This window comes from Mus caroli, chromosome 11 (assembly GCF_900094665.2).
Source record: "Mus caroli chromosome 11, CAROLI_EIJ_v1.1, whole genome shotgun sequence".
NCBI classification, from domain to species: Eukaryota; Metazoa; Chordata; class Mammalia; order Rodentia; family Muridae; genus Mus; species Mus caroli.
The window spans coordinates 17176653-17202961 of NC_034580.1; the positions used below are offsets into that span (position 1 = coordinate 17176653).

Consider the following 26309-nt stretch of genomic DNA (forward strand, 5'->3'; position numbering starts at 1 on the left):
ATTGGATTGGAGCAGAAGCTGTGTTCCACTCACCAGCAGTCCCAAAATCCTGAGGTGGGGGTCGTGGGTAGCTGGCGGGTGTCAGGCAACCCTCCGCTCCTGCTACCCCTGCGCTGATCCGGCCGGATCCCGATAACAGTTCTTATCAAACTGTAAAAGATACATACTTTTCCTCCTTGTTAAAAATAAAAAGCAACATCAAACATGGCAAGGAAGAGCTCAGTCACTCACAGAATTACATCAGCAGCCGCACTCAACAGCTGGGGTTTTGCGCTGATTTGGCGCTGCCCAGAGTCCATGGCAGCGGATTGTCCTACTTCTCACAGTGGAAAGTAGTTTATTACAACTTTTGAGAGAAATGGTATACTTCTATTATTATTTCACAAGAGATCCTTACTTTTAGCTAATGTCAGGTTTAAGTGTGTGGTCACAAAATTCTCCCATGGAATTACAGTATGATATGGACCATGTCAGTGTATGTGATTGGACTAATTGGACAGGGCGGTGTTTAAACAGATAGGACAGTTTGGTAACTGACCTCTTTAGCTCAGGAACCTATGATTCTAGTTAGGGTTCAAGGTAAGTGGCACTTTATTTTTATAAATATATATTTATATACTTATACTTTATACTTATAAAATATATATTTAATGTCCTTTCCTCCAGCTTATTACCATGTTGGTCCAGGGACACTTATTTTTGTTTAAAATTTTCTTATAGGCTTGCAGATCAAATGAGAATGTTGAATTTTCCCCAGTGGATTGACCTGTTAAAGGATATTTTCTCTAAGTTTACAGTTTTCTTGCAGAGAGTCAAGGTAAGCTTGCGTATCAGTTGCCTGGAATATCTGAAATCCAGTCAGCTTTCTGGACACTACTCAGAACTGAAGTACATTTGGGTGAGGGTGAGTTTTGTGTACATAATGATACCTTTGGGCCTCGGTTGTAGTTGCTTTCGTTCCCTCCAGTCTGTCTGTGATGTGTGTCTGTGCTGATTGGACTTACTCAGCCTCCACTGGCTCAGGAAATCTGCTTCCTTAGAATCATGTCCATCCGTAAAAGAAATCAAATGTTTCAGAGAGGAAGCAATGCATTTGAGATTTGCAGCTATGACTATCAAAATCCTTTATTTCTTAATAGTTCTTAAAGATAGTAGTTTATGTAAGCTATTTTTTGTTTACCTAGCTTTCAGTGTTTAAGTGTTTCCTCTGTATCAAGTACTATTAAGATAAGAGTACTGAGGTGGAGCTAACAGTGTAGTAGAAAGAGACCTAGATGAATAGAGAGATAATTTTAGATGAAAATAAATGTTCTTAAACAAACAAAGCAAAACCACAGCAGAGCAGCCACAACTGCATTTGTGGGAGAAAGCTATTGTGAGAGTCAGTGAAGGAAGGTCTCTTTGAGGAAGCCGCCATGTTTTGCTAGAACCCAAGTGATGAGAAGGACAGTGTACAAAGGTCACAGGGAAGAGCTGTCTGTTCAGAGGAGGCAGCAGAGGTGTTGAGTGATCAGACAACAGAATGAGACATCCCCCTGTGACAGGATAATGCTAAGGAACACAAGCGATTGCTCTTTGAAGCAGGAGAATGGACTAATAAGTCTCTCTGAGAGATATTTGGTGCAGCAGGATTGAGGTCAGTGAAATATACAGTGTTTTAGGGAAATGTCCATTAAAAAATACGTTAGAATGTAAGTGCTCTGGGTTCTAAGCTGTAGTGAGCTTCCCTCTCCTGTGTGACTGATTTTCACAAGTCACTGTTATTTTATCAATACGAACTTGATAAAAATTGTAACATTTCTTATAAGACTGATCATTTTGATCATAGATATTCAGAAATGTGTCCACATAATTCTTATAAATTTTAGGTTGGTGATATTTAAATGCATCTTTCTAAAAGTCCTATCTTTACTTTTTTGTAGGCAACATTGAATATTATCCACAGTGTTGTTCTCTCAGTTCTTGACAAAAACCAAAGGACTAGAGAATTGGAAGAGATCTCACAGCAGAGGAGTGCTGGGAAGGACAGCTCCTTGGACACAGAGGTGGCTTACCTGACACACGAGGGCTTGTTCATAAGTGATGCTTTCAGTGAGGGTGAACCAGCATCTGCGGCAGTTGATACTACCTCTCAAAGAAACATGTCTCCACACAGCGAGCCCTGCAGCAGTGATTCCGTATCAGAACCAGAATGTACTACTGATTCTTCATCCAGCAAGGAGCAGACATCAGCGTGTGCTCCTCCAGGAGGTATAGAGATTATGTGAGTATAGCAGCTTTCTGAGAATGATAGCTCTGCTGCAGTAGGACTGGAGATTCAACTTTAGTTTTTAAAATGTAACCCTTGAAAATTTAACAAAGTCATTTTTATGAAACATACACTTCATTTTGAAGATGTGTAGAAGGTGTGGAGGAGAGCCGTGGAGACAGTGGAGAGATTGCAGGATCTTAGACTGGTGAGGAACTTGAATTATTTCCCGAGACATCCTCCCTTCAGCACTATGGAAACTGATTCAGAGGAAATTTATATAAACCAAACAGAACTTTTCCAGGACCCCACATGGGTTCCTGCTCTGGTGATTTTTCTTTGTTCTCTCCTGTCCTGCTCCTTTATTTTATATTAGTAAAGATGTGTTGGCCTTATGCATTGGTTTCTCAGAGATGTGAGTTTCTTAGTGGATTACATTGCCTTTCCAAACATCACTTGTAAAATATATGTTTTGAAAGTATTTCATATTTACAGAAAATTTGCAATAATAGTATGAACACTGTCAAAAATCCTCCACTCAAAGGCCTCAGTTCTGAATAATCTACCACATGACCCTGTCTCACTCTCTTTTTTCCTTCCACCCCTTCCCCCTTTCTCTTTGTATCTGCAATCAGACATGACACCTCTTTATCCCAGATACTAGAGTATGCGTTTGATAACCCAGAACATTGTCTTACATAATTCAGTAATAACTGTAATAACTGCTATCGAAAAAGACAAAGCAAAACCTGTAAATGCTTTCTGTTCCAAGAACATAGTTTGTATTATGTTGTTAAGGATAACAAGACTTAGTACTGTTGCTTATGTGTAAATCAACCTGTGGTCCAGAGCTCATGGAACTCACATTTTACTTGACATCAGTTTATTACAGTGTTTCCTTCCTACCGAAATACCTGAACTGCACTAGCAAATGTATATATTTTGTCTGTGTTTAGGCTAATATCTTTATATTTACCAGTTATTATTATACTATTAAATCTATATTAACATTATGTATTTTGACTGGGCATGGTGATGCACAGCTTTTTCCCCAGCATTTGGGAGGCAGCGGCAGAGACAGGTGAATCTCTTGAGTTCAAAGTCAGCCTGGTTTAAACAGCAAGTTCCAGGAGAGCCAGAGATGCAGCGAGACCCTGCCTCAAAACAGTAACAACAACAACAACAACAAATTCTGTATCTTAAATAATTTTATTTATTTTGGAGTTAGGAGATCTTCACTTGAGTGGACTACCCTCACAGTGTGGCTTCCGTTTGCATCTGAGGTGCTTTTTGTTTCTGCATTTATCATCTCTACGTAGTCTAGCAGTGAGGAGGAGAGGGCAGTGGAGTGGGATTCTCCTTGTTTTGTTTTGGTTCAAACTTTTGAATTTGGTATACAATGCACTTGTGGAACAAAAGTTAAATTCTAAATGTTCAGCTCAAATAATTATTCCAAAATGCAAATATTTCATCAAGAAATATTGTCAAGAAATGGAACAGTATCAGCTCTCTAGAAAACTTACCCTCCCCTGCCCTCACTCTAATCAATTTCATCTGGAATCAAGTCATTAAAACTGTTAGTGTGTGTCTGTGTGTGTGTGTGTTTTGTTGCTTTCATTTTCAGTTGTATATCATAGAACCACACTTTTGTGTTTATCTGCTTTCTTTCCTTCAATATTATGTGTGTGACAGGTGCATGTAGTGGGACTTTATTTGTATACAAAAATAATGTCCTATGACAACATTACAATACAAAAGTCATTCTGCTATTGATAAGATTTGGGGTTATTTCTATTTTTAGGGATTCGCCTGCCTTTGGTGGTTTCATGAATTGCTGGTTCTTATGCATACTATGCACTGTTAAATCCTTAGCTTTTAAATGCTTGTCAACATTTTTGTTGTACATGCTACAAACAAATGTTGGAAAATATATATGCACATATAGACACCAGGAATGGAGACGGACACAATCACTGAATATAATGGGCTTACATTTTAGTTGAGTGCACAGCCAAAAAGCACAGCCAACACATGAGAATGCAGGAGAATTTGTTGCCTGTAGGCAAGAGATCAATTTTAAAAGATGGCATTCTCTTAAATGGGGGGAAAAAAAGGTAAGGAATTTATATAGAAAGTCTATACGTATTCATATGGGAATAAACCTTGGGGCAGGCACATTTCTGAGCATATTCACTTTAAAATACAACTGGGCATTCTCAGTTAAGGTTATAATTCAAGAGGAAAAGACTGCAGAATGGAAGGCCCCAGACATACCCAGTCTGCCCTGTAAAAGCAGAAGGGGGAAGGTTCTCTGGGTTTTTTAGCCTCATGTGCATTTGCTTATTACTTAGAGTCCTGTCAGGAAGAGTTCTATTGCCTCACATCTTCATTCACTCTCCTCACTCTCGCCACTTGGTAGTCTTGTACCTGTTGGCTGCTCGGAGTCTAGGTTGCAAGTGTAGGACTTTTAGTTTTGTCCTGGTGATTGGCACAACACCTTTCCGTATACTTACTGTCCCTTTTGATAGCTTCTCCTGGCAAGTGCATAAAGAAGGTCTTTGCCTGCCTGCCCCCCCCCCCCCCCCCCCCCCCCCCCCCCCCCCCTCCCCCCCCCCCCCCCCCCCCCCCCCCCCCCCCCCCCCCCCCCCCCCCCCCCCCCCCCCCCCCCCTCCCTCCCTCCCTCCCTCTTCCTTTCTTAGTGATTTGCTGGAGTTGCTTGTGTAAGCACATGTCTGCTCTCCAACCATATTGCAAAATCATCTACCACTTTGTGAATTCCTACTTCACTCTCAAGGTCTTTTTGGTTAAAAAAGGCTATTAGTTTTAAATATGTCCCTTTGACAATTAGATTGACAGTTTCTCTGTAATTGTTTTGTATCATGCAAGATTTTCTTCCTTTTTTTTCCTCCTATACCTAGATAATTCTTTAGCTCATTTAGCTAAAATGTCATCTCCCTTACTGTTCTGTATGTAGTACCACGGTTGCTATAAACCAGATACTCAGAGAAGTGTGTAGTCATTACATTTCGTTCTTTTTTTTTTTGTTTGATTTTTTGAGACAGGGTTTCTCTGTAGCCCTGGCTGTCCTGGAACTCACTCTGTAGACCAGGCTGGCCTCGAACTCAAAAATCCCCTGCCTCTGCCTCCCGAGTGCTGGGATTAAAGGCGTGCGACACCACACCCGGCTCTCATTACGTTTCTTATTCTCTGATAAAGCACCATGTTCACTGCAGTAGGAGAGAGCTGATCTGGCATGAGGGAGGCCCTAGCTTCACTCTCCATCTTGCTCTTGTTTTCTTAGGAACGTGGTCTAGAATTTGTACTTTTTACTGTCACTTCCACAGCAGAGGCTAGGATGTGACGTATGACTCGCTCTGTAAAAGAGCTTGAGAACTAGAGTCTTTAGTTAGTTGTCTGTCTGTCAGTTAAAGATACTTGTGCAGCTAAAGCCGTCACTGTGGCAGGGGAGAGAAGAAGTATTAAAGGCAGCTAGCAGCTTGCTGTGACATTTGACAGTCTTAAGCCCGCATCACAGTTGTTTTTGTGGGTTTATTTCCTGTCCTCATTGTCTGTCACTTTAGAATCTTCTCTGGTGTTCCTCCATTGCATGTTAGTTACCACAGGATGAAACATAGGCACTGTCGATGGTTCTGCTTATGTTCAGCTTATACACCAGTGCCTGAAGGCTTGCTGCTCAACTCGGAGGTGACAGGGAAGTTAAAAGCAATTAAACTCAAAGATCTTTTCTAAGGAAAAATTACAGCTAATTAAACAAGATCTAAGAACATTCACACTTTTGGTTAGGCCACTGCAGTATTTAAAAACTTTTTATTTACTATTTTTTTTGGTTTTTCAAGACAGGGTTTCTCTATGTAGCCCTGGCTGTCCTGGAGCTCACTCTGTAGACCAGGCTGGCCTGGAACTCAGAAATCCGCCTGCATCTGCCTCCCAAGTGCTGGGATTAAAGGCGTGCGCCACCACGCCCAGCTTTATTTACTGTTTTCTGTTTATGTCTTTGTGAGTTAGTAGCATATGGCTAAGGGTTCTAAATTCATTAGTGATTCTGTTACATGGCAGATTTTTAGTAATCCTTTAGAAAATAAGACCTCATTTCAGTAGTAAATTTGAACATCTAAATGAGCATTTTTTTTTTGTTGGAATTGGCATTAGTTTTAGACTGGTTTTATATAAATAAGTGTTTTGAGCATTGGAGAGGAAACTCAAGTCAGCAAAAAGAGGACCTAAATTTTACACCTGAACACAGGTCATAAGCTGGCTGTGGTGGTGTGCTCTTGAGATCCCAGTGCTGAGCAGGCAGAGGCATGGAAATGACTAGCCAGCTCGCCTAGCCTACTTGCTGAGCTAGTGTGAGGCTCTGTGTCATAAACAAGGTAAATGTTCCCTGAGGAAGGAAACCAGAGGTTGCGCTCTGGCTCCATTTGTACCCACTACATCTGTCCCGTCCCCCCAACACCTGAAATTATGGAACAGTGGAAATTTAATGAATTAGAGACCAATTCTAGATTTTGGTCTTTCTCTCTTACTATTGCAGCTGTGGGTTGATCATTTAAACTACTGAGGGCCACAGTCTACCTGACTCAGTAAAATTATACAAGACTGTTTTGAGAATACCTTAAGACTATTAACTCTGCTGTTATTCTAAGACACTAGTAAATAGGTTTAGCGATATAATTTTGAGGGATAATAAACTTTCTTCAATGTCATAACCCAGTAATATAAATCAAAGCCTGCTAATAATAACTTTGAAAATTGTCTTATTCCATCGAAAGGGCTATAAATGACACAGGCACTTAACTTGACTTATTATGATGCTAAAGAATTGTTGGCATAGAATAAGTGGCATTTATTTTATTTTATTTTATTTTATTTTATTTTATTTTATTTAGACAGGGTTTGTCTGTATAGCCCTGGCTGTCCTGGAACTCGCTTTGTATGCTAGGCTGTCTTTGAACTCAGAGATCTGCCTACCTCTGCCTCTCGAGTGCTGGGATTATAGGCGCATGCCACCACTGCCAAGCTCTGTGGTCTTTATAATATGCTTCCTGAATGGAAATATTTAAAAATAGAAAAATCTTGCATTTCCCCTGAAAATATAAACACAACTGTTTAATACAGCTTCCTTAAGGGCTCTCTCTTTCCAGTGCTAAGCACTAAGTTCAGTAAGTCCTCTGCCACTAAGTAACTTACACTCACAGGAAGAAAGAACCTACTTGCTATGAATGCCCTCCCTCCTCACTGGTCATCCCAGCATGTTCCTCTCAGGGCATCGCAGAGCTGCTCCTGCACAGCTGCCACCTCACCTTAGCCAGAACAGACTGCGGCTGGAGGGTGAGCTCAGTGGTAGGACTAGTACAGTAAGAAAGTTAGGCCTCTGAAGTGTTAACCTTGAGCACCATTAAAACTTATTAAAAATGGACAATAGGTAGCCCAGAATTTTTTCCACAAATGTGAATTCTCTATCTTTGTCCTCCTCTTTGATACATCACATGTGGAGAATACTGTGTTTCCTGATTAAATCTCATTGTCTCATCTTCAGAGTCAGTGAAGACATGAGGTTAACTGACTTGGAGCTAGGAAAACTAGCAAGTAACATCCAGGAGTTACTGTGTAATGCTTCAGATGTATGCCACGATCGAGCTGTCAAATTTCTCATGTCAAGAGCAAAGGTATTTTATTTTCATATAGTCTTGGAGATTTTTCTGTATATACAAAGTGTTACTTTAAAGATCTAAGTTATATGTAACTGTACCTATGTTCTGTCACAGTCTTATCCATCTTAACACTTGGAAAATTGATGGTATTACTGCTGTTGTCTTCTAAAGAGCTACTGAGAAGTCAAATAATTAGAAAATAGAAATAGCAAATTATAAAACCATCCTTTTCCAATTATTTGTTTATTTAAAAGACTTACTTAAAAATATAACACCATAATAATTAATTTGAATCTATTATGCTGGTTTACCTACACACACAAACAAAAAGGTGTAACTTGAATATATTTGAGTTACTGTGTTATAAACTGATAACCAGTTTTAGACATCTTCAGCTCTGTATGTTCCAAGTTTTGTATTCTAAAGTATTAGGAAATTTCAGCTAAAGTATAAATGTTTTAAATCATAAATATAACTAATATGATACAACTAACATACTAGGAAAATAAAAATAACAGTAGCAGTTACTAAGCTCCGTCAGTTTTATAGCTCATACATCTTTTGTGTAATACTAACTTTTGTCATGATGTGATGTTTTTAAAACTTAGGACGGTTTTCTTGAAAAATTGAATTCCATGGAATTCATAGCACTCTCGAGGTTAATGGAGACATTCATAGTGGACACTGAGCAGATCTGTGGGAGGAAGAGCACGTCACTGCTTGGGGCCCTTCAGAGCCAAGCAAATAAGTTTGTGAACAGGTTTCATGAAGAGAGGCGGACCAAGCTCAGGTAGCACCGGGTACCTTCTCTGCTTTCCTTTTCTTTACAGAACAGCTGTGGTTAAAGGGTAAATGTAGTTGATCACAGGCAAAATTCCTCCGAATGGAGAAGTGAGATCAAATTTCTTAGCTTCCGATGGAATTAGACTGTTTATCTTTGTTGAAGTCTTTATCAGTTGATCCTCACTGAATGTCTCTTTCTCAGGGTTGACTAAATTGGTTTTCTTAGCTGATTTTGGCTAGGCTAAGAGACAAACACCTGTTTGTTCTGTTAGTGGGTGGGTCCAGTTTATTCTGTTCCTTCTAGCTAACGATTGATCCTGAAATGTGCCTGTTAAAGTTCACCATTCTTTCCTTTCCTTTTGAACAGCCTCCTCTTAGACAATGAGCGTTGGAAGCAGGCTGATGTTCCTGCAGAATTTCAGGATCTTGTTGATTCTATAGCGGATGGAAAGATTGCTTTACCTGAAAAAAAGCCAGTGGGTATGTGTAGTTTGTCACACATGGTTCCTCCCACTGATGACGACGAGGGCATCCCTCTGTCCCTGCAAAGCCTACATTCTACATTCTACATACAAAATAGGTTTTCGATTAAAGTTATAGAGTGATTGCTTTAACCTTGTGCTTTTTCCTGCCTTGCTGTATGCTGTCAGAACCCCGTAAGGGTGCCATGCCCCATCCACGTCTCACTGACTCACTAGAGACTGATGTGGGCACCAGGAAGTGAAGGCTACTTGACATGTAATAATGAGTGATTGCTTGCCAGCAGGCATTGGTATTCTAAGCCATTTACAGATGTTATGTCATTGATGGTCCTCACACTAAGCTTTTAACAAACACAGACGCTTGAGCCCTAAACAGTTATGTAAGTAGTTGAGTTGCAGAACAAGGACTGCAGATGCAGGCAGACTGACAGCAGGATCTTTTTCTTATCTGCTCTGCCTCACCCCATCTGTGCACAATAGAGAGTTAATTAAGAGTGCTTCCTGTCACTCTGATATAGCTGACTCATGTGAGGCTATGCCAGTGCCTGGCAAACACAGAAGTGGATGTTCACAGTCATCTATTGGATGGAACACAGGGCCCCCAATGGAGGAGCTAGAGAAAGTACCCAAGGAGCTGAAGGGGTCTGCAACCCTATAGGTGGAACAACAATATGAACTAACCAGTATCCCCCAGAGCTCATGTCTCTAGCTGCATATGTAGCAGAAAATGGCCTAGTCGGCCATCATTGGGAAGAGAGGCCCCTTGGTCTTGCAAACTTTATATGCCCCAGTACAGGGGAATGGCAGGGCCAAGAAGTCGGAGTGGGTGGGTACGGGAGCAGGGCTGTGGGAGGGTACAGGGAACTTGCGGGATAGCATTTGAAATGTAAATAAAGAAAATATCTAAGAAAAAAAAAAACGAAAGTAAAAAGAATGCTTCCTGTCACAAAACAAATAGATATCCAATTTGAATTATGATTAGAATTTAACTTTCTTTGCATGAAAGAAAAGAGGGAGCACATACTTTGAGTGATCAGAAACTGACACGCCTTTGGTAAGCTAATTAATGTGGCTGCTCCAGGACTGTGATCTAATTTATTATTCTTTTTACCTCAATATGCTGAATTTTGTTTCCTAGTAATAAGAGATATCTCATGCTGAAAATTAATTACTGTATTGAAATCTTTAAGGGATAATGTTATAATGAAGTAGCCAGGTACAATGCTAGTTCTTTGTTAATTCTTTTTTCGTTTTTAAAATTTATTTTTTAAATGTATTTTGTTTAATTTTATGAGTGTTCTGCCTCTATGTACACATGCTTGCCAGAAGAGGGCATCAGATCCCTTTCCAGATGGTTTTGAGCCACCATGTGGTCACTGAGAATTGAACTCAGGACCTCTGGAAAAGTAACCAGTGTTAACTGCTGAGCCATCTCTCTAGCCCATCTAAATTAATTCTAACTTAAAAAACATTATTTACTAATTTACTGTGTACCAGGCCCAGTAGACAGGCAGTTTATAATCATTATTCCTATCATTCAACTACTGAGAGACCGATAATTTTAATTGTGAATAACTTACATTCATTCAGCCCGTACTTGCAGTAGTGGGACTCAGATCTACATCTAACCAAGCCCAGTGGACTTCTTTCACAGTGCCATACAACTTTCCAAGGCACAGTAGATACTTGTTTCAGAAATGAGCTAGTTCTGGGGCCTAACAGGAACTACCCTTTTAATTTTTTTCTCTAGTGATTTTTTTTCATCTTGTTCCCTATTTTTCTTGTTTGCTTTGTTTGCTAGTTACAGAAGAAAGGAAGCCAGCTGACGTTCTTATTGTTGAGGGACACCAGTATGCAGTTGTTGGGTGAGTAACACATTTCTCTTTGAAGCTCATCTTCTAGTTCTCCCTTGGAGTGAATTGCTAATCTTGGAATAACAATGTTAAAAGCTGTAAAGTATTTAGGGAAATGTTACAGTTTTTCTTTTAGTTTATATTATTTTGTAATATGGTTTATTCATCAGAGACTCCACTAGCTTCACAGAAAGGAAGGCCCCAGTTTTCCCCTGTAATAGGAAATATGTGAAGCAGCCCAAGGCCCATGTAGTAACTGCTTGGTACCATTATTACCACCCCAGTCTCTTGCTGCTTTTTTTCTCTACAACTTTCTCAGTGTATAGGATAGCACAGTAGTTTTACTTGTGGACAGTAGAACTCAAAATGTGGCAATCAGTTATATTTATAAAATTATTGCTGTTCTGTGTATCATTTAGCATAGTTCACCATTATCATTGGACCCAATAGATCTTTTTCTCTTTTTTGAATAAATACATCTCTAATTCAAGTTACCTGGAAACATACCATCATCTGTACTGCATACCTTTTATGACATTTTAAGTACTCCATTCTCTTTAAAGCATTGAATAGCTTAAATATTGCTTTTGCTTCTTTTCACTGTTTCTGAAATAGCTGCCCCCCCACCAAAGGAAGTACCTTGCCATGATAGTGTAGTATGGTACAAGTGCCTCTTTCTGTATATGTTTTCCTGGTAGAACTCTTGAGTTCTGCAGAGGTGAGGGGGTTACTGACTTCCTGTCTTCAGTTTTCAGAAGCTTGAAGCTTCTGCCTAGTCACTTTGAAGTTACTAGAGCGTATATATTTAACAGCAACACTCCTTTTCATTCTCCGGAACCTTTGCTTCTCTCTGGAGGACAAAGCTGTTGAACCCCCTGTAATCTCACCCCTCTAATTGAAGTGCAGTTTCTGTCTTTATTGATTTGTTATTCAGCTACATTTTGTGCACTTGATAAAAATGATCCCCCTTGGAAACTAGCTTTCCTGGTTCTTTAAGAAAAGAGACTGTCGCCAAAAAAAGACTAAACTTCCTGGCTAAAGGGGAATTAGTGCTTCTTCTGAGGGAAGAGTTTAAATGCTATGCAGTGGACTCATTAAAGGAGAGGCCTGTCATTCAGAGTAGACTCTGAACTAGGCATGGCACCTATGTTGACCTCCAAGATGAGTTTAAAAGGCCCAATGCTTCTCTTGAATTTTAGTTTTTAATATTCTACTGATTTTTAGAAAACATTTAACATGGTTTTCTCATTTCTGAACAGCTGAGTTAATTTAAGTATTTTATATTAATTCATTCTTTCCTCCCCTTAACTGCAGTTGTACATAACCTGCAGTAATGTGTCTTCTCTATTTGTGACATGTCCTGCTATTAAACTCATAATTGATCATTCTTGGAGAACCTTTTGTGACCACTCTGTAAATTCCTAGGATGTTATGGTCTCCTTAAAACATTATAGATTCTTTTTCATCTTATTAAGAAAATCTAGGCTAAGCTCCTTTCATTAATTTAAGAGTCTAAAGACTAAAGTTTACGTGAGCAACCAAACCCTCTGGCTAGTCTTTTTCTCATTGTTTCTGATTTGTCCCCAAATTGGAGTACTTGCTGTATAGTAGAGACTTGCTTAAAATTGCCATGCTGAGGGAATGACAAGATTTCTCATCAGTAAAAAAACCCTTTTTTTTCTTGCAGAGAACCCAAGTTTGGTTCCCAGCCACCCCTGGTGGCCAGCAACTATTTTTAACTCCAGTTAAACTCCAGGGGATCCAAAACTGTCTTCTGGCTTCCCTGGGCACTGCACACATATGGTGCACAGACATATACACACACACTAAAAACACCTGTACATATATAATAAAAATAAATAAATCTTAAAAAACAACAACAGAATGCCATACAGAGAATGGTGTTTCTACAGCACAGAGTTTGAGAACAAATTCATTATCAGTCTCTTAGATGACTCTGAAATTATGCAACTACCAAGATTGGTGTGTTTCCATAGATGTTTTCAACTGGTTGTTTGACTCTTGATGAGTGTCTGAGGGTTATCCTTTTCTTCTAGAACCGTCTTGCTGTTAATAAGAATCATTCTTGAATATTGCCAGTGTGTGGATAACATCCCCTCCGTCACTACTGACATGCTCACTCGCCTGACAGATCTGCTGAAGGTGAGGACAGCTTTACCTGTTTTTCTGAAAAACAGCTGGAGTATAACTAATTCTTAACTTGGGAGACACTTACCACGATATTTCTAGGGTAGGGGTTTTATGATACTGATCATGCGCTGTCCACTCCACATTCAGTGTGTGCATAGGTGTGAGGTGTACACATGCTCGTTTGGACCCATGTGTACTCACACGGCCTAACATCCTTAGAGCTTGGAATAGCCCTGGAGACAGGTGCTGAGCTGACTCAGGTCAGAAGCAGGGATGCTGCTTTCACATGCTTGCTCGGGATGTCCCGAGACTTTATCTGCTATGATGCCACTTTTCCAGAACCACTAATGGGAAGTGAAATGGTGATAATTTCAGCTATTTTGTAATAATGTCTTTATGTGCTATGATAGTAAAGGCTTTTTACCTACCCCTTGTAAATTAAAATGTATTTTTCTCACATGTTATGATGATTAGAGTTCCCCTCCCTCTCCTCTTCCCAGTTCTTTCCCACCTCTCTTCCCATCCTATCCATTCCCTTTCTGTCTCTCCTTAGAAAAGAATAGGCTTCTGAGAGATAACAGCAAAAATATACAAATTAAATGTAATAAGATAGAACAGAAATCACCACATTGAAGTTGGACAAAGCAAACCAACAGAGGGAAAGGACCTCAAGAGGTCACAGAATCAGCGCCCGCTCATTCACACTCTCCCACCAGAAGTCAGTATGGAGCATACCTGCTGTCTCCCTTTTAATTGATGCATAAGTAGGTTCTAATTGTTTTTTTTTTTTTTACCAGAAAATTCATAATACCAAGCCATTATAGTGAGTCAGTCCTCTAATCTCAGCACTTTGGAGGCTGAGACAGGAGAATTACCAGCCTGTATTATATAGTAAGCTTAGGCCAGCATGCACCATGAAGTGATACCTGTTTCAAAGAAAAAACAATCCAGCTAAAACATAAATTCAAGTTTTGTAATGAGAAGGCGAGAAGAGGACGGGTGTCTTTGTGACTGTGAGCAGTTAACACTTCAATGAACTGTCCAACGTGATTATTTTCCTTATTTTATTTTTTTGTTAGTACTTCAATTCAAGAAGTTGCCAGTTAGTTCTTGGAGCTGGTGCTTTGCAAGTTGTTGGACTAAAAACAATTACTACAAAAAACTTGGGTATGAATTTTTCCACTTACTCCCCATACTGAGGTACTAGAATGATGCCATTTTTGTATTGTTCTTATGGCTGATGTTTGTTGGCTCAGAGAAGAGCCTGTAAAGTGGCAGGTGCTGTAGTGAATGTTTATGGGATGCAGTGTGTGTGGGTGTGTGGGTGCGTGTGCATGCACATGTGTGTTCTAGAGAGTTACCCATGTTCCAAGTTGTATGGAAGATGTGTCACTTTCTAAAATATAATTTGTGAGGTATTATGGGGAAATACACATTAAAAAGTAGGCGAGACAGCTGTGTCAGTGGCCTCTGGCTGCTAACAGGTCCAGTGAGAAAGCAGTGTGCTCGTTACCTAATTATTTTCTTACGCAAAATGAAATATATTTTCTGCCATGGTACTTTTCATTTGTGAAATAAACTGGTTTTGTATATAATTAGTACAAATGTACTTACTTAATTTGATGATATTAAATCCACTGATATCTTTGTTTCTGCGTTTATATCTACTCAACGTCAGCCCTCTCTTCGCGGTGTCTGCAGTTGATTGTGCACTACATTCCCGTGATCCGGGCTCACTTTGAAGCCCGACTGCCCCCCAAGCAATGGAGCATGCTTAGGCATTTTGATCACATCACAAAGGTACCTCCACCCATTCTCTCCTGGAATTTCACAGATGCATTCTGTAATTGTTAAGTTTTTTGGAAATAAGACTTACAGAACTTTAAAATGCAGTATTATTTCTAATTACAGGATTACCATGATCATATAGCTGAAATTTCAGCTAAGCTTGTAGCGATAATGGATAGCCTATTTGATAAGCTGTTATCAAAGGTAATGATATTTATAAATGCTAAAGCTTTGCATAAGTTTAAGGCATTGTGGCTTTCACTCTATAGGTAACTCTGGATACATAGGACATATGTAGGTGTGTATATGACACACTCATGCGTGTGTGCATTTGGTGTGCCTTTGGTTTTTTTGCCATGTATTTGACTTTATTAATAAATACTGGCTGCCAATATTCTGCTGTTGTTAATAGTAACAAAGGTGACAGCTACAGTTTACTAATGCACCAGGCTACACACACAAGAATGGGTGACATACTGGAATGTTCTCTATTGCTAGAAATTGGTTTAAATTAGGCTTATTCACATATAATTTATATTCACTAAAATTCACCCTTTTACAATGTATAATTTGGTAAAAAAAAGTAAAATGAAATGTCTATACTCAAAATATAAAAAATAAATACTGATAATTCTTTTCTTTGGGAACTTTTAGTTTAGTTTTGCTTTCCCCAGAAGGTCCTGCATATGGAGTCACAGCCTGTATACCAGGCTCCTTTTGTTCAACATAATGCTTTTGGAATTGATGGATGCAACCTAATTCTTAGTTTGCTAATAAAAACAAGTTTCAGAAAAGGGGCAGTTGTGGGCTTTGTGCTGAACCCTTGCTTGTTGACAACTGGAGAAGAGGATTTTGGTCAAGAGGGGAGAACCTAGGAAGGCACAGTGCTGTAGAGGGTGTGCAGTGATGTCAGAGGCCACAAAGGGAGCCAGGGGTGGTACTGTTTGCATGGTAGTATGTTTTAGTGATTCTTTTTCCTCCAAAGAAATTTAAGAAGAATGTTAAGAGTAAGAGAAGATCTCTGGGGTGGTAGCCAGTTTTCCGAGTTGTGAATTAATGCTGTATACAATTGAGCTAACTGAAGGATGTGATAGTGAAGGTGCAGCAGAGCAGAATGTTACCATCAGGGGATGCAGAGATAATGATACAGGAGATGGATTACCCATTTTAGGGCTGCCAAAACCAATGACTATAAATGGGCTGACTTAAAAGAATCCTCCTCTGTGCCGGCAGCAGTGAGGCCAGGGTCTCCTGTCGTCCCTCTGCTTCTGTGTATCAACTTCTACAATTAGGCTGGTTTAAAACAACATCAGAACTCCAGACACACTAATAGTTTTCTGTGATGAGGCAGGGAGCTTCGTGTTCTTGCCAGTGTTATGAAATGGTGCAGCTACTCCTGCTCAGATCACGTAGAGTCCACATGACCCACTGACTTCTTCCAGACACATGCCCACGAGAGCAAAAGTCATGTCCACACCAAAACCCTTACCCAGACGCTCAGAAGAGCACAGTTCCTAGCACAGATCAGCTGACAGTGGTGAAGGAAACATAGCGTAACGCACTGTGTCAGCCCTAAAAGGAGGAAGTACAGCTGGATGTCATAGCAAGGAGGAGTCAGGAAAGCATCACCTGGTAGAAGCCACCCACAGAAGTCACAGATTTATGATGCTGTTGATATGAAGTAGGAAGTAAGGAGCTTCAGTTTAAACCCAAACAGTTTGAGGTTGCAAGCAGTCTGTGATCTTAGCTACTGAGCTGTTTTAGTTCCCATAAAGTAGATGAAGACACTGAACAAGAGTTTCTCGAGATTTGTCTGAGCAGTCCAAGCCTTAGCTGAAGACTGCACCAATGGGTGGACTGAGGCACAGAAGACTAAGCACAGCCCTCTCTCTCTATCCCTGCCAGTATGAGGTGAAAGCGCCTGTTCCGTCCCCGTGTTTCAGGAATATCTGTAAGCAAATGACAAAAATGCATGAAGCTATATTTGATCTTCTTCCCGAAGAACAAACACAGGTGAGTGGTGACTCTGGAAGACACCTTTCTGATTTTAACATTTTGTACCCACTCCAGTGCGGGAGTCTGTGCCTGCTTGATCGAGTTAAGGTTAGCGCATGTTCTAAAATGATGGCTATAATTTTTTTAGGTTGATACTTTATCAGTGAGGCATGGATAACATGTTTTCATTTCAAAAAAATCTCTTGTTCTGTCAGATGAGAACTTTAAATAACACCACCACCACCACCACATCCTAAGACATAGATCTAGTATCCTATTGATTGCTGGAGGTCCCTACTGCTACTTACATCACTCTTTCCATCGTTCATGTGAAAGTCGGAGTAGGCATTTATCAATGAATTGCATAATGTTGTAGTACAGATTAGATGTGGAAGGAATTAGTGATGGAGTGAATAAAATTAGCACTTACATAAGGAAATCACTAACACTTACTAGATGAATATGAGTGATCTGTGGTAAAAAGGCCGGGGACACCTCTCACCTCTGATAAGGGATAGGGCAGGAATTAGAGGTGTATCCGCTTCTTCCCGGGACCTCTGTGCCACTGTGCCCTTGCTTCTCTGCCGTGAAACCTCTAAATAATTCCCTTAAACTAGGTGCTCTCATTAAAGCCCAGTTGTAGAAGATACAGTGTTAGAATATAAAGCTAGCGTATAACAGTGGGCTTAACTTCCATGGGGATTTTTGCTATCCAGAACTGTTTCTATGGTTTGTGTATGCATGGAGGTGGTATTGGAGGAGGTGGCATCCTTAGTGACCACGTTCTTGCATTTCCTGTTGTGCTCTTTGAACGTCCATTCTTCATGTACTTCTAGGTTTTCTGTAATCACAGTAACCTTGCTATTAAGCATCATCTAATTCCCCTGGGAGGATACCAGGAGCAGGCCATTGGAACAGTTCCATCCAGGTCTCCCTGATAGTCCAGTGAGTTTATTAGAGTTACTTACAGGGGCATAGGTGACTCAAAAGCACTTGTATTCCTGGAGCTTTGAAGCCTGCAAGGAGTTCCAGAAATCTGTGAGCAGTTGTTATGTCTCTGTACCTGTAGAGAGGGGTCTTGTGAGACGTAACTCTGAGCCTCCTGGCCTTGGGTGCCAAGCATTTCTCCTCCCTTTAGGAGGGTTGTTTGAGTTCTGAGGAGATGGCTACATGCCTTCTCAGCCAACAAGTAAGATTCCCTCATCTCTGACTTTTTGACCTGGATTTGCCCAAGATCCACATCAGGAAGCTCTCATCTGTTGAGATTGGCCCGGAGTTACATACAGGCTTGCATGCTCTTATTGCCATTTGAACACCAGTAACTGCCGAGACTTCCCACAGGTGCATACATGCTCCCTTGGAAAATAGATATGTGAAATTATTTCCATGGTTTTTTAATCATAGAATTTTAGGTTGTCTATTAAAAGTGTAAAAGTAACTTTGCCTCTGTCATATCTTGTTTCCCTACCCCTTCTTTCCACTACTGTGTCTTATTTTAACCTCGTTCTGACTCTACGTATCCCTCTAGAAATTCTCCCAAGATATACAAAGGGGATTTTATGGCTGAAAGAAATACTGCTGACCAGGGAAAAGAGCTTTTGTCCAACTGTAGAGAAAAACCATAGAGCTATTAAAGACAGCTCAGTACTTGAGAGGAACCATCATAAAAGTAGATGGCAAAACAAAGATTTGAAAGAATGTTTCTCTGTATATTGGTAACGGATACTTACAGCTTCTATTTCAGGAAAACTTTTAAGTAACTTACTCTTCTTTTTCAGATGTTATTTTTAAGAATTAATGCAAGTTACAAACTCCACTTGAAAAAACAGTTATCACACTTAAATGTAATAAATGACGGAGGACCTCAAAATGGGTATGAATGATTCCTGATGTTTTCAAAATGGGTGATTCCTAATGTTCTCACCATATGCTCCATAACTCAGTTGCTTGATTTCTTGTTACTCTTCATGTTGTTTTTTTTTTTTTTTTTTCTGCTGTTATCATACATAGTACCTTCCTACTATTTCTGTGTGCTAGTAAGGTTTGTCAGTGCTTAGCTGCTGTGTCATGACAGAACTCAAAGCTCCACTCTGGGGTCCCTGGACTGAAGAAATGGCCTCATTTATAAAATTGATTCTGAAAAATAATCTACTGTTGAAATAGTATTGTTATTTAAAAACCGTAGGAATCCTGTTTCATAAAGTTTGGTTAAGTTCTAGCTTGGTTAAGTACTAGCTTTTATCTAATCTTAAACAATCCACTTTTTTTATGTGTGCCAGAATTTTCTTAAGATAGTTTGTGTGTGTGTGTGTGTGTGGTTGGGGGACTGTTTGAGTTTTATACAGGGACTGGCTCTTGTCACACACACACACACACACACACACACACACACACACACACACACACACACTCATTCATTCTTTCTTCCCCCCACCCCCCAAGAGATCCTCCTACCTCTGCTTCCAAGTGCTAGGACTAAAGGTGTGTGATAAAGATGTTTTCAAAACAAAAAGAAACCCCAACAAAACCATTCTTCATAGAAAATTGAAGACAGGATGCCAAGGCTGGCTGTGGTTGAGTGGTAGAGCACTTGCCTTGCATCTGTGGGGCCCAGGCTTCAGTCTCTAGTATTGTTGAAGTGTGTGTTTCACAGAAAGTAAAAAGTACCAATCACTTGCTAAACTTCAGTATGATTTCCTTGGTGTGGCACATACTCATTTAAACAAACAAACAAACAAACAAACAAACAAACAAACAAACATGGGTCTGGCTGTTTTGCCTGAATATCTGCTCATGCACCATGCATATGCCTAGTGTCCTTGGACGTCAGAGAGAAGGGGGAAGAAGAGTTGGAGCCCCTAGTTGTGAGCTGCTAGGTGGGTGTTAGGAACTAACCCGGGTCCTCTACAAGAACAAGTGCTCAAAACTGCTGAGCCATCTCTCTAATGCCTGAAAACCACCTATGAGCAACATAAAATATTGATTATAGGTATTCTGTTGTCAAAGCTAAACTCAAAGCAAGAGAAGTATATCACTTCTCTTTTAGAAACCAGAGGTGCCTAATGTCTTGATTCAGAGGCAATTTCGAAGCAGTAATGAAAGGATCAGAATAAGGTCCACTTTGGTATTCTGTAGGAAGAAAATAGTTTGGCTTCCCACTGATCCTTGTAATTAAACTCATCCATCCAACCAAATAGAACAGTTGAAAGCTTAAGACATTTGCTTAGTCACATTGGGTCTTGATTTACCTTATTTAAAGTTAATGTATTTATTTCCAAGAGTGACTAGAAAACTGGATATTCTAAATGAAATCATGTTGCTAGCTAAATATTGTTAATTATCCATTCTCTTGTTGTGAAATTGGCTGGTCAGGTATTACATAGATCAAGAAATTATGACCTTTAGGCCAGGTCATTTTCATTCAAATTTAGATTGTGAGTAGATTAGAGACATTGTTTACTTAGTAGTTCATTTAAATCACTGATTAAAATTAAAGGCTGTAATGGATAAGACACTTAGTGGTCTGTAAAGTGTTACTTTCCGTGTTAGCCACTGTTAGGGGGGAGAAGCTGTTTTTCGCTGATAGGGTACGAGTTTTACATATTCCACCAGCATCTGCTATGTTCCAGCAGGCATGGTGCTGTGAGTGAGCCTGTGGCTGTTAATAAGTCCCTGTGCTGAAAGCTGAGTATTTCATACATACTAGTTTACTAACAAGAGTCCCATTCTACATTGGTAAGCTACTAAAACCTTGAAAGCCAAACAAAATTATATTTTACTTGCCTGTTTATGAAGTACAGGATTTTTCCTCCAAATGGATTAAATTACATTATCCACATCACTCAATACTATAAAAAATTTTGTATAAAGATTGTTTGGTGTTCCTCGGATGAAGAAAAATCATTGTCCTGCTGGCATTAATTTCAGTTTTGTTGTTGTTGTTTGTTTTTTACAATCTCATCTCTTCCATGTAGGTTGAGGAAATACCTCAGTAATAGAAAAAATTTTCTAGTCTTCTAAGGCCAAGAGTTTGTTTGCTGTCACCCACGTCCCCTGGTGTATTATACACTCTTGCCCTGTGTTTAATGTTCTAACAATTTCTTTTCCCGGTTTTTCTGAGCACTAAAACATAGGGGATTGGGTGTGGGAGGGATGTGAATAAATTAGTATCAGCAAATCCCAGTTTAAACAAAGCAGAGTGAAGGACACTCCAGCTTCCGCCAGGCAGAGATAGGCTCAGCAGCTCCTGCTTAGTCAGGTCAGGGGCTAAAGCAAGTGTCCTTTCAGATGTAGGGATCAATCTGACAAGCTTGTACACAGAAGTGAAAAGTCTTTACTAAATGGATCATTGTGCATGTGTGTTGGCTGAAGATGTAATCCACAGCCTTATTTATGCTAAGCAAGTACTCCACCATTAAGCCACGCTCCCAACCCCAGCCCTTAGTGTCGAGTTGGATACTCAGTAGTACTTTCCTAAAGCCCCAGTTTTCATTTACGCTCTAAGCACTGCCAGGAAACCTGAGCTTTCTTTGAGTTTCTCTGTTGAAGCCACATGTACATTTTTAGTGACAACCAGTTGACGTCATTTCAGTTTAACTTGTTGATTTTTTTTAGTTCATGCTTTGTAGAAATAAATCTGATTTTATCAGGTAGAATCTACCATGAAACTGACTATAAACAGCATTGGTTCCTTTTCACATCAGTATTAAGTGGACCTTTGATACTGGAAATTTGCTAAGACAAGTGTCAACATTTTCATCCCTAGCAATTCTGAACCTAAAAAATATTCTAGCAGCTAGGCTAAAGTGAACGTTGTTTCTTTACTATCAGAAGAGAAAGTATTGTATTTAAAATGCCTTTCTCCCTACTGTTCAGGTTGGTCACAGCAGATGTAGCTTTTTACACTGGAAATCTTCAAGCCTTAAAAGGCCTTAAAGATCTGGATCTAAATATGGCCGAGATCTGGGAACAGAAGAGGTGATGACAGACTGGAGACCCGGGTCGTTCGTCTGACCATGGGATGTGTTTCTGAAGAAAATCTGGATGCCTGGTGTGTTAGGAACTGAACCTGGGACCCAAAGTGACTGAGGTGGGGGAAGGGAAAAAGAAGGATCAGTGTTGGGAACTGGATTCAGTGGGATCTACAGAGAATGCCATTTCTGTGCATCCCTGAGTAAGGAGTAAGTGATCAGGTGTCTATAACATTTTTCATTCTCTCTGGAAACAGACTCAGGTTTCTTTGGACCAAATCCAAAAGAACACATAGCTGTAACACAGCTGTAGCTGCCTAGAATGCTCTGTATACTTTATATTAAAAATGCTCTGCATTTCTTCCAGTGCAATGAAATTCATATGGTGTCCCACCTTATTTAATGATGGTACAATTGAAAATATTAAAATCTTAGTCAACCTCTGTAGAAAGTTTTCTCTATGAAAGTAAAGCTGTTTGAAAAATTATTTTTTTACAGATCTTTATAAAAAATAAACATCTTTTGATTGCTTGGATTTAGGAATTCAGTTTTTGTTTTAATGACCAATGTCAAGTTTCAGGTTTTGTGTGCTGCATATTTAACTTTTTCACTACCACTGTTATGTCACTGGGTAAAGCCTCAAACTGTTAAATATATGGAAGACTGATTATAAAGAATAAAGAATATTTGCATTTACTTATGCAACTACTAATTTAAATACTTTCCAGAAGTGGGATACATAAAGCTATGGTTTAATAGCTGTATTTATTAAAGTACCTATGAAGGGTTTGGGGTAGCATTCTGTTTTTTCTTTGCTTTTTCATTTCTAGCAGAGGCAAGAATACATACTCATATAATATGCTTATTTATGAATTATTATTTTAACATTTAGATAACATGAAATATGGCCCTCTTGAATTCCTGCTTTTAAGTTACTTTTGATATGTATATAAGCAAAGACCAGGGATAAACGGAATTTTTAGAATACAGGCTGCTGTGTTGGGGCCAGAAACACAAGGTTGATGAGTAAGCTATCTGAAGACTTTTATAATGCCTACCTTCAAAACCAGAATCGGCAGCACTCTACAAATGAAAGTGCCTGTGTCTCACACCGAGAACCTTGCCTAACCTGTCAGAGTGCCTAATCTTGTGGTGATAATGTACAATGAAATAATCTTGTGGGGATTTTTTGTTTTCTCAAGAGGATTTTTTTTTTTAATCATTGCAGAGGTATGTCATTGGTTCTTAAACTGTCAAAAATAAAGATGTAAAAAATCAGACTTAAAAGGCAACTTTTTTCAATGGTACAGTATATTTTAAACACACAGCCTTTTCAAAACAAATATGGAAGAACTGGAAATATTTCTTGGCTAGAAAGGCACACATCTAACCGCCAGCGGACCTGATTGCAAAGGTTATCAGTATTTCTGAGTGGCAACAGAATGTTAAGAACTGAAGCTGTAATGAGAGGGAACTTCTAATGACATGATATCCCCTCCCCCAACAGAGAGCTGCAGGAACAAGGATGTAGAAGACATGCTCTACTTTGACCTGCTCACCCCTCCCTTCCTCTGGGCAAACAGTTTGATGAAATTCGTACAGCACGGCAGGTATCCCAGGTTTAGAACCAGATGAACACTAAATACTGTCAAGTTTAGTTCCAGTGTCAACTATGTTTAATAGTCTTAGAAATGAAAATCAGACAAAAAAACCCTGGACTGGCTAGTGATAAAACTGCAAGAACAAACCTTCCTGTTTATGTTGGAGCAAGAGTACTTGAGTGAGCATTAGACAGCAAAAGTAAACGTGTAGATTTATTTATTTATTTATTTGTGAAATCGGAGGCAGTTCAGAGGGACAGTCAGTCACTGACGCTTCCTTCTCTGGAGGATCTACAGAGCTGGCCCGATTCTGAGGTTAAGTAACACTGCACTTTAAGAGGAACTAATTTCTAGGCTTTTCATCAAAGAAGGAAAGTATTGCTTCATCTATGCTTTCCTTAGACTAAAAGCTCATTGCAGAAAACTACTTTAAAAAATCAACACTGCAGAGTACAACACAGTAAATAAAGTACCTGCTTATTTTATAATCTTAGAGGATATTTTATTATAAGAAACTCGTTAGCCCATAATTAGTAGAAAGTGTATCTGAAAGTGCTTATTTCAGTGATCCAGGATCCGAAGGTTTCCAGATACAATCTTGTTCTCTAACACGGCTCCTGGGGGGATGTCAATTCTGTCACCATGATTTGCAATAATAATAACTGTTCCCTAAGTGAAGAAGAAAAAAAGCAAGATTGTATTTAAAAATCACAGCTGAAACATACAACTAGTTACCTTAAAATCAAGCTCATAAGTAAATAAACATGAAAGGCCTATAATGGGACATGATGTGTCCTGCTGTCTCCTAAGAGGTAGCTGTGGAAGTAGGAGGCAGATGCAGGCTGCATCACAAATGGCCAAGGCTGCTTGCTGGGTTACATTACACACAGGGTTGGTTTTGTTGTGTGTCAGTACATCTGCACATGCGTGTGGGGGGACCAGAGGGCAACCTCTGTCCATGTGCCACGTACTTCTTTTCTTGAGAGGGGATCTCTCTCCCACTTTGCTGGAGCTCACTAGGCCCTGAGCAAAACGGTGGGGCAGCAGGTTGGGCTGGCTAGCATGCTCCATCTGCTGCTTCAGTATAGGTATGACCAATAGATACCACGTTATCACCATGTTGTCTTCCGTTGGCTCTACAAGTTTCTATCTCTTTGGCCCCTATCCCTTCCCTGTTTAAAGAACAGTTAACTGACAACAATTCTGTCTTAGTGAGGCAAGTGTATCCATTATCTACCCTCCATATTTCTTAACAGGAACAGACCAGTATAAATGAAGTTGTTTTCTCTACTTCGTGAGCTAATGATCACAACGCTAGTAGGGTTCCATTCTGAAAATTGCCCCATTTTACTACTACCTTGGGCCTTCTTCCTCACTGGAGGGATATATTCCACAAAGTCCCTGTATTGGTTATGGTTGTATTTTAACTAGGTTATGTGCCTAGATACAGAGGTACTAATGTACTAAGTACAGATGACCTGTTCACACAAAGAATTACTCCTTAATGAAGGTAAATTTAGGACTAGAAAGTGAAGCCTATTTTATAAAGCCATAATAAACAGGACTTTCATAATACCTTTAATGAAACATTTTTTCCAAATGTCACATCTCCTGAAACAGTGAGGTGGTCCAGTTCCAGCATATCGGGTATACTTTCAAACCTTCTTAGATAATCTTGAACCTTCAAGTAGAAGCATAAGTATTTTAGACGGTGGCACACAAAACCACTAGAGCCTGAGGGATCCAGATCCGAGGACTCCCCCTTTCAAATAAGTACAACCACACCAACGATACATACGAGTCTCACACATCTCCAGTTTTAAGCTCCACTCTTGCATACCTACCTCATGGCTGCTTTGCTTCTGATCATACATTAGTCAGTTACATTTCAGAATTAGTGACATTTCAGAATTACTGTTTTCCATTTCTCCATTGAGATTACCACAAGGCAGTCTTTATTTTCTGTACTCTTCAGCCACATCTCATACACTTCCCCTAGTCTGTCCTGTCTTTCTCCTTTCATCCTTGCTGACCACCTCTTGTAATTCTAGCCTTCCATAGCTTTAAGAATCTCTAAAATCTGTGCACCCTAACAGCTCAACTTTTCTTTCCTAGCTATGTTACCCTCCTCCTTTTCTGTGGTGATTTGAGTGAGAAATGTCCCCTCTATGCTCGTTGAATATTCCCTGGGCTGGAGTCACGGTTTGGGGAGGTTTAGGAGGATAGTCTTGATGGAAGAAGTATGTCACGGGGTAAGAGCCTGGAGCCTAAAGTCTGCCCTACTTCAGTTCACACTCTGCTTTTGAGTGAGGATGTGAGCTCTCACTTCTAGAGTCTCCTGCCATGCCTTCAAACCATGATAGAGTACCTATTCTCCTGTAAACTGCCTTTGTCCTAATAACTGGCTAGTGTAATAAGTGCATAGTGGGGCTAACAAACAGCTGTGGCTCTCCCCAGTCAGTACCCTATTTGGGGAATAATGTAGAGTTTAGGGCAGGTACCCCTAGACTGAAGAATTATTTTCTCAACTACACACTTGGCATTACCACAAATAAGTGCCACTTGAATATTCCAAGTACTTCAATTGAAAAAGTATAGCTGATTAAAAAAAGCAAAGAACATTAGATGTCCAAATCCCAATGTATGACAAAAACCTAGACAATATGCCTCTTCCAAATGAGTTAGATGTAATTCCAAACAGGTCATTCAAAATAGTAAGTCTGTTCAATGACACAAACAGCTCAACAAAATAACGAAGGTGGTGGA

At 39.7% G+C, this 26309-nt stretch overlaps 2 protein-coding genes across 5 annotated transcripts in view; one reads left to right on the top strand and one right to left on the bottom strand.

Annotated features, from left to right (window-relative positions):
- Vps54 (VPS54 subunit of GARP complex) overlaps positions 1-23212 on the top strand; it is an 80643-nt gene extending 57431 nt beyond the window's left edge. For all 3 annotated transcript variants that reach the window (XM_021176328.2, XM_021176330.2, XM_029483382.1), the window contains 13 exons: positions 721-817; positions 1923-2263; positions 7806-7935; positions 8529-8710; positions 9071-9183; positions 10987-11050; positions 13096-13201; positions 14269-14356; positions 14868-14989; positions 15101-15181; positions 16883-16990; positions 18751-18845; positions 21848-23212. In XM_021176328.2, coding sequence (XP_021031987.1) covers positions 721-817; positions 1923-2263; positions 7806-7935; positions 8529-8710; positions 9071-9183; positions 10987-11050; positions 13096-13201; positions 14269-14356; positions 14868-14989; positions 15101-15181; positions 16883-16990; positions 18751-18845; positions 21848-21953 — 1633 coding nt within the window. In that variant the 3' untranslated portion in view covers positions 21954-23212. The remainder of the gene's footprint in view (positions 1-720; positions 818-1922; positions 2264-7805; positions 7936-8528; positions 8711-9070; positions 9184-10986; positions 11051-13095; positions 13202-14268; positions 14357-14867; positions 14990-15100; positions 15182-16882; positions 16991-18750; positions 18846-21847) is intronic.
- Positions 23213-23590: 378 nt separating this feature from the next.
- The window catches only part of Ugp2 (UDP-glucose pyrophosphorylase 2), a 53306-nt gene continuing 50587 nt past the window's right edge, over positions 23591-26309 (bottom strand). For both annotated transcript variants that reach the window (XM_021176333.2, XM_021176332.2), the window contains exons 9-10: positions 25120-25224; positions 23591-24212 (exon numbers count right to left, since the gene is read on the bottom strand). In XM_021176333.2, coding sequence (XP_021031992.1) covers positions 24105-24212; positions 25120-25224 — 213 coding nt within the window. In that variant the 3' untranslated portion in view covers positions 23591-24104. The remainder of the gene's footprint in view (positions 24213-25119; positions 25225-26309) is intronic.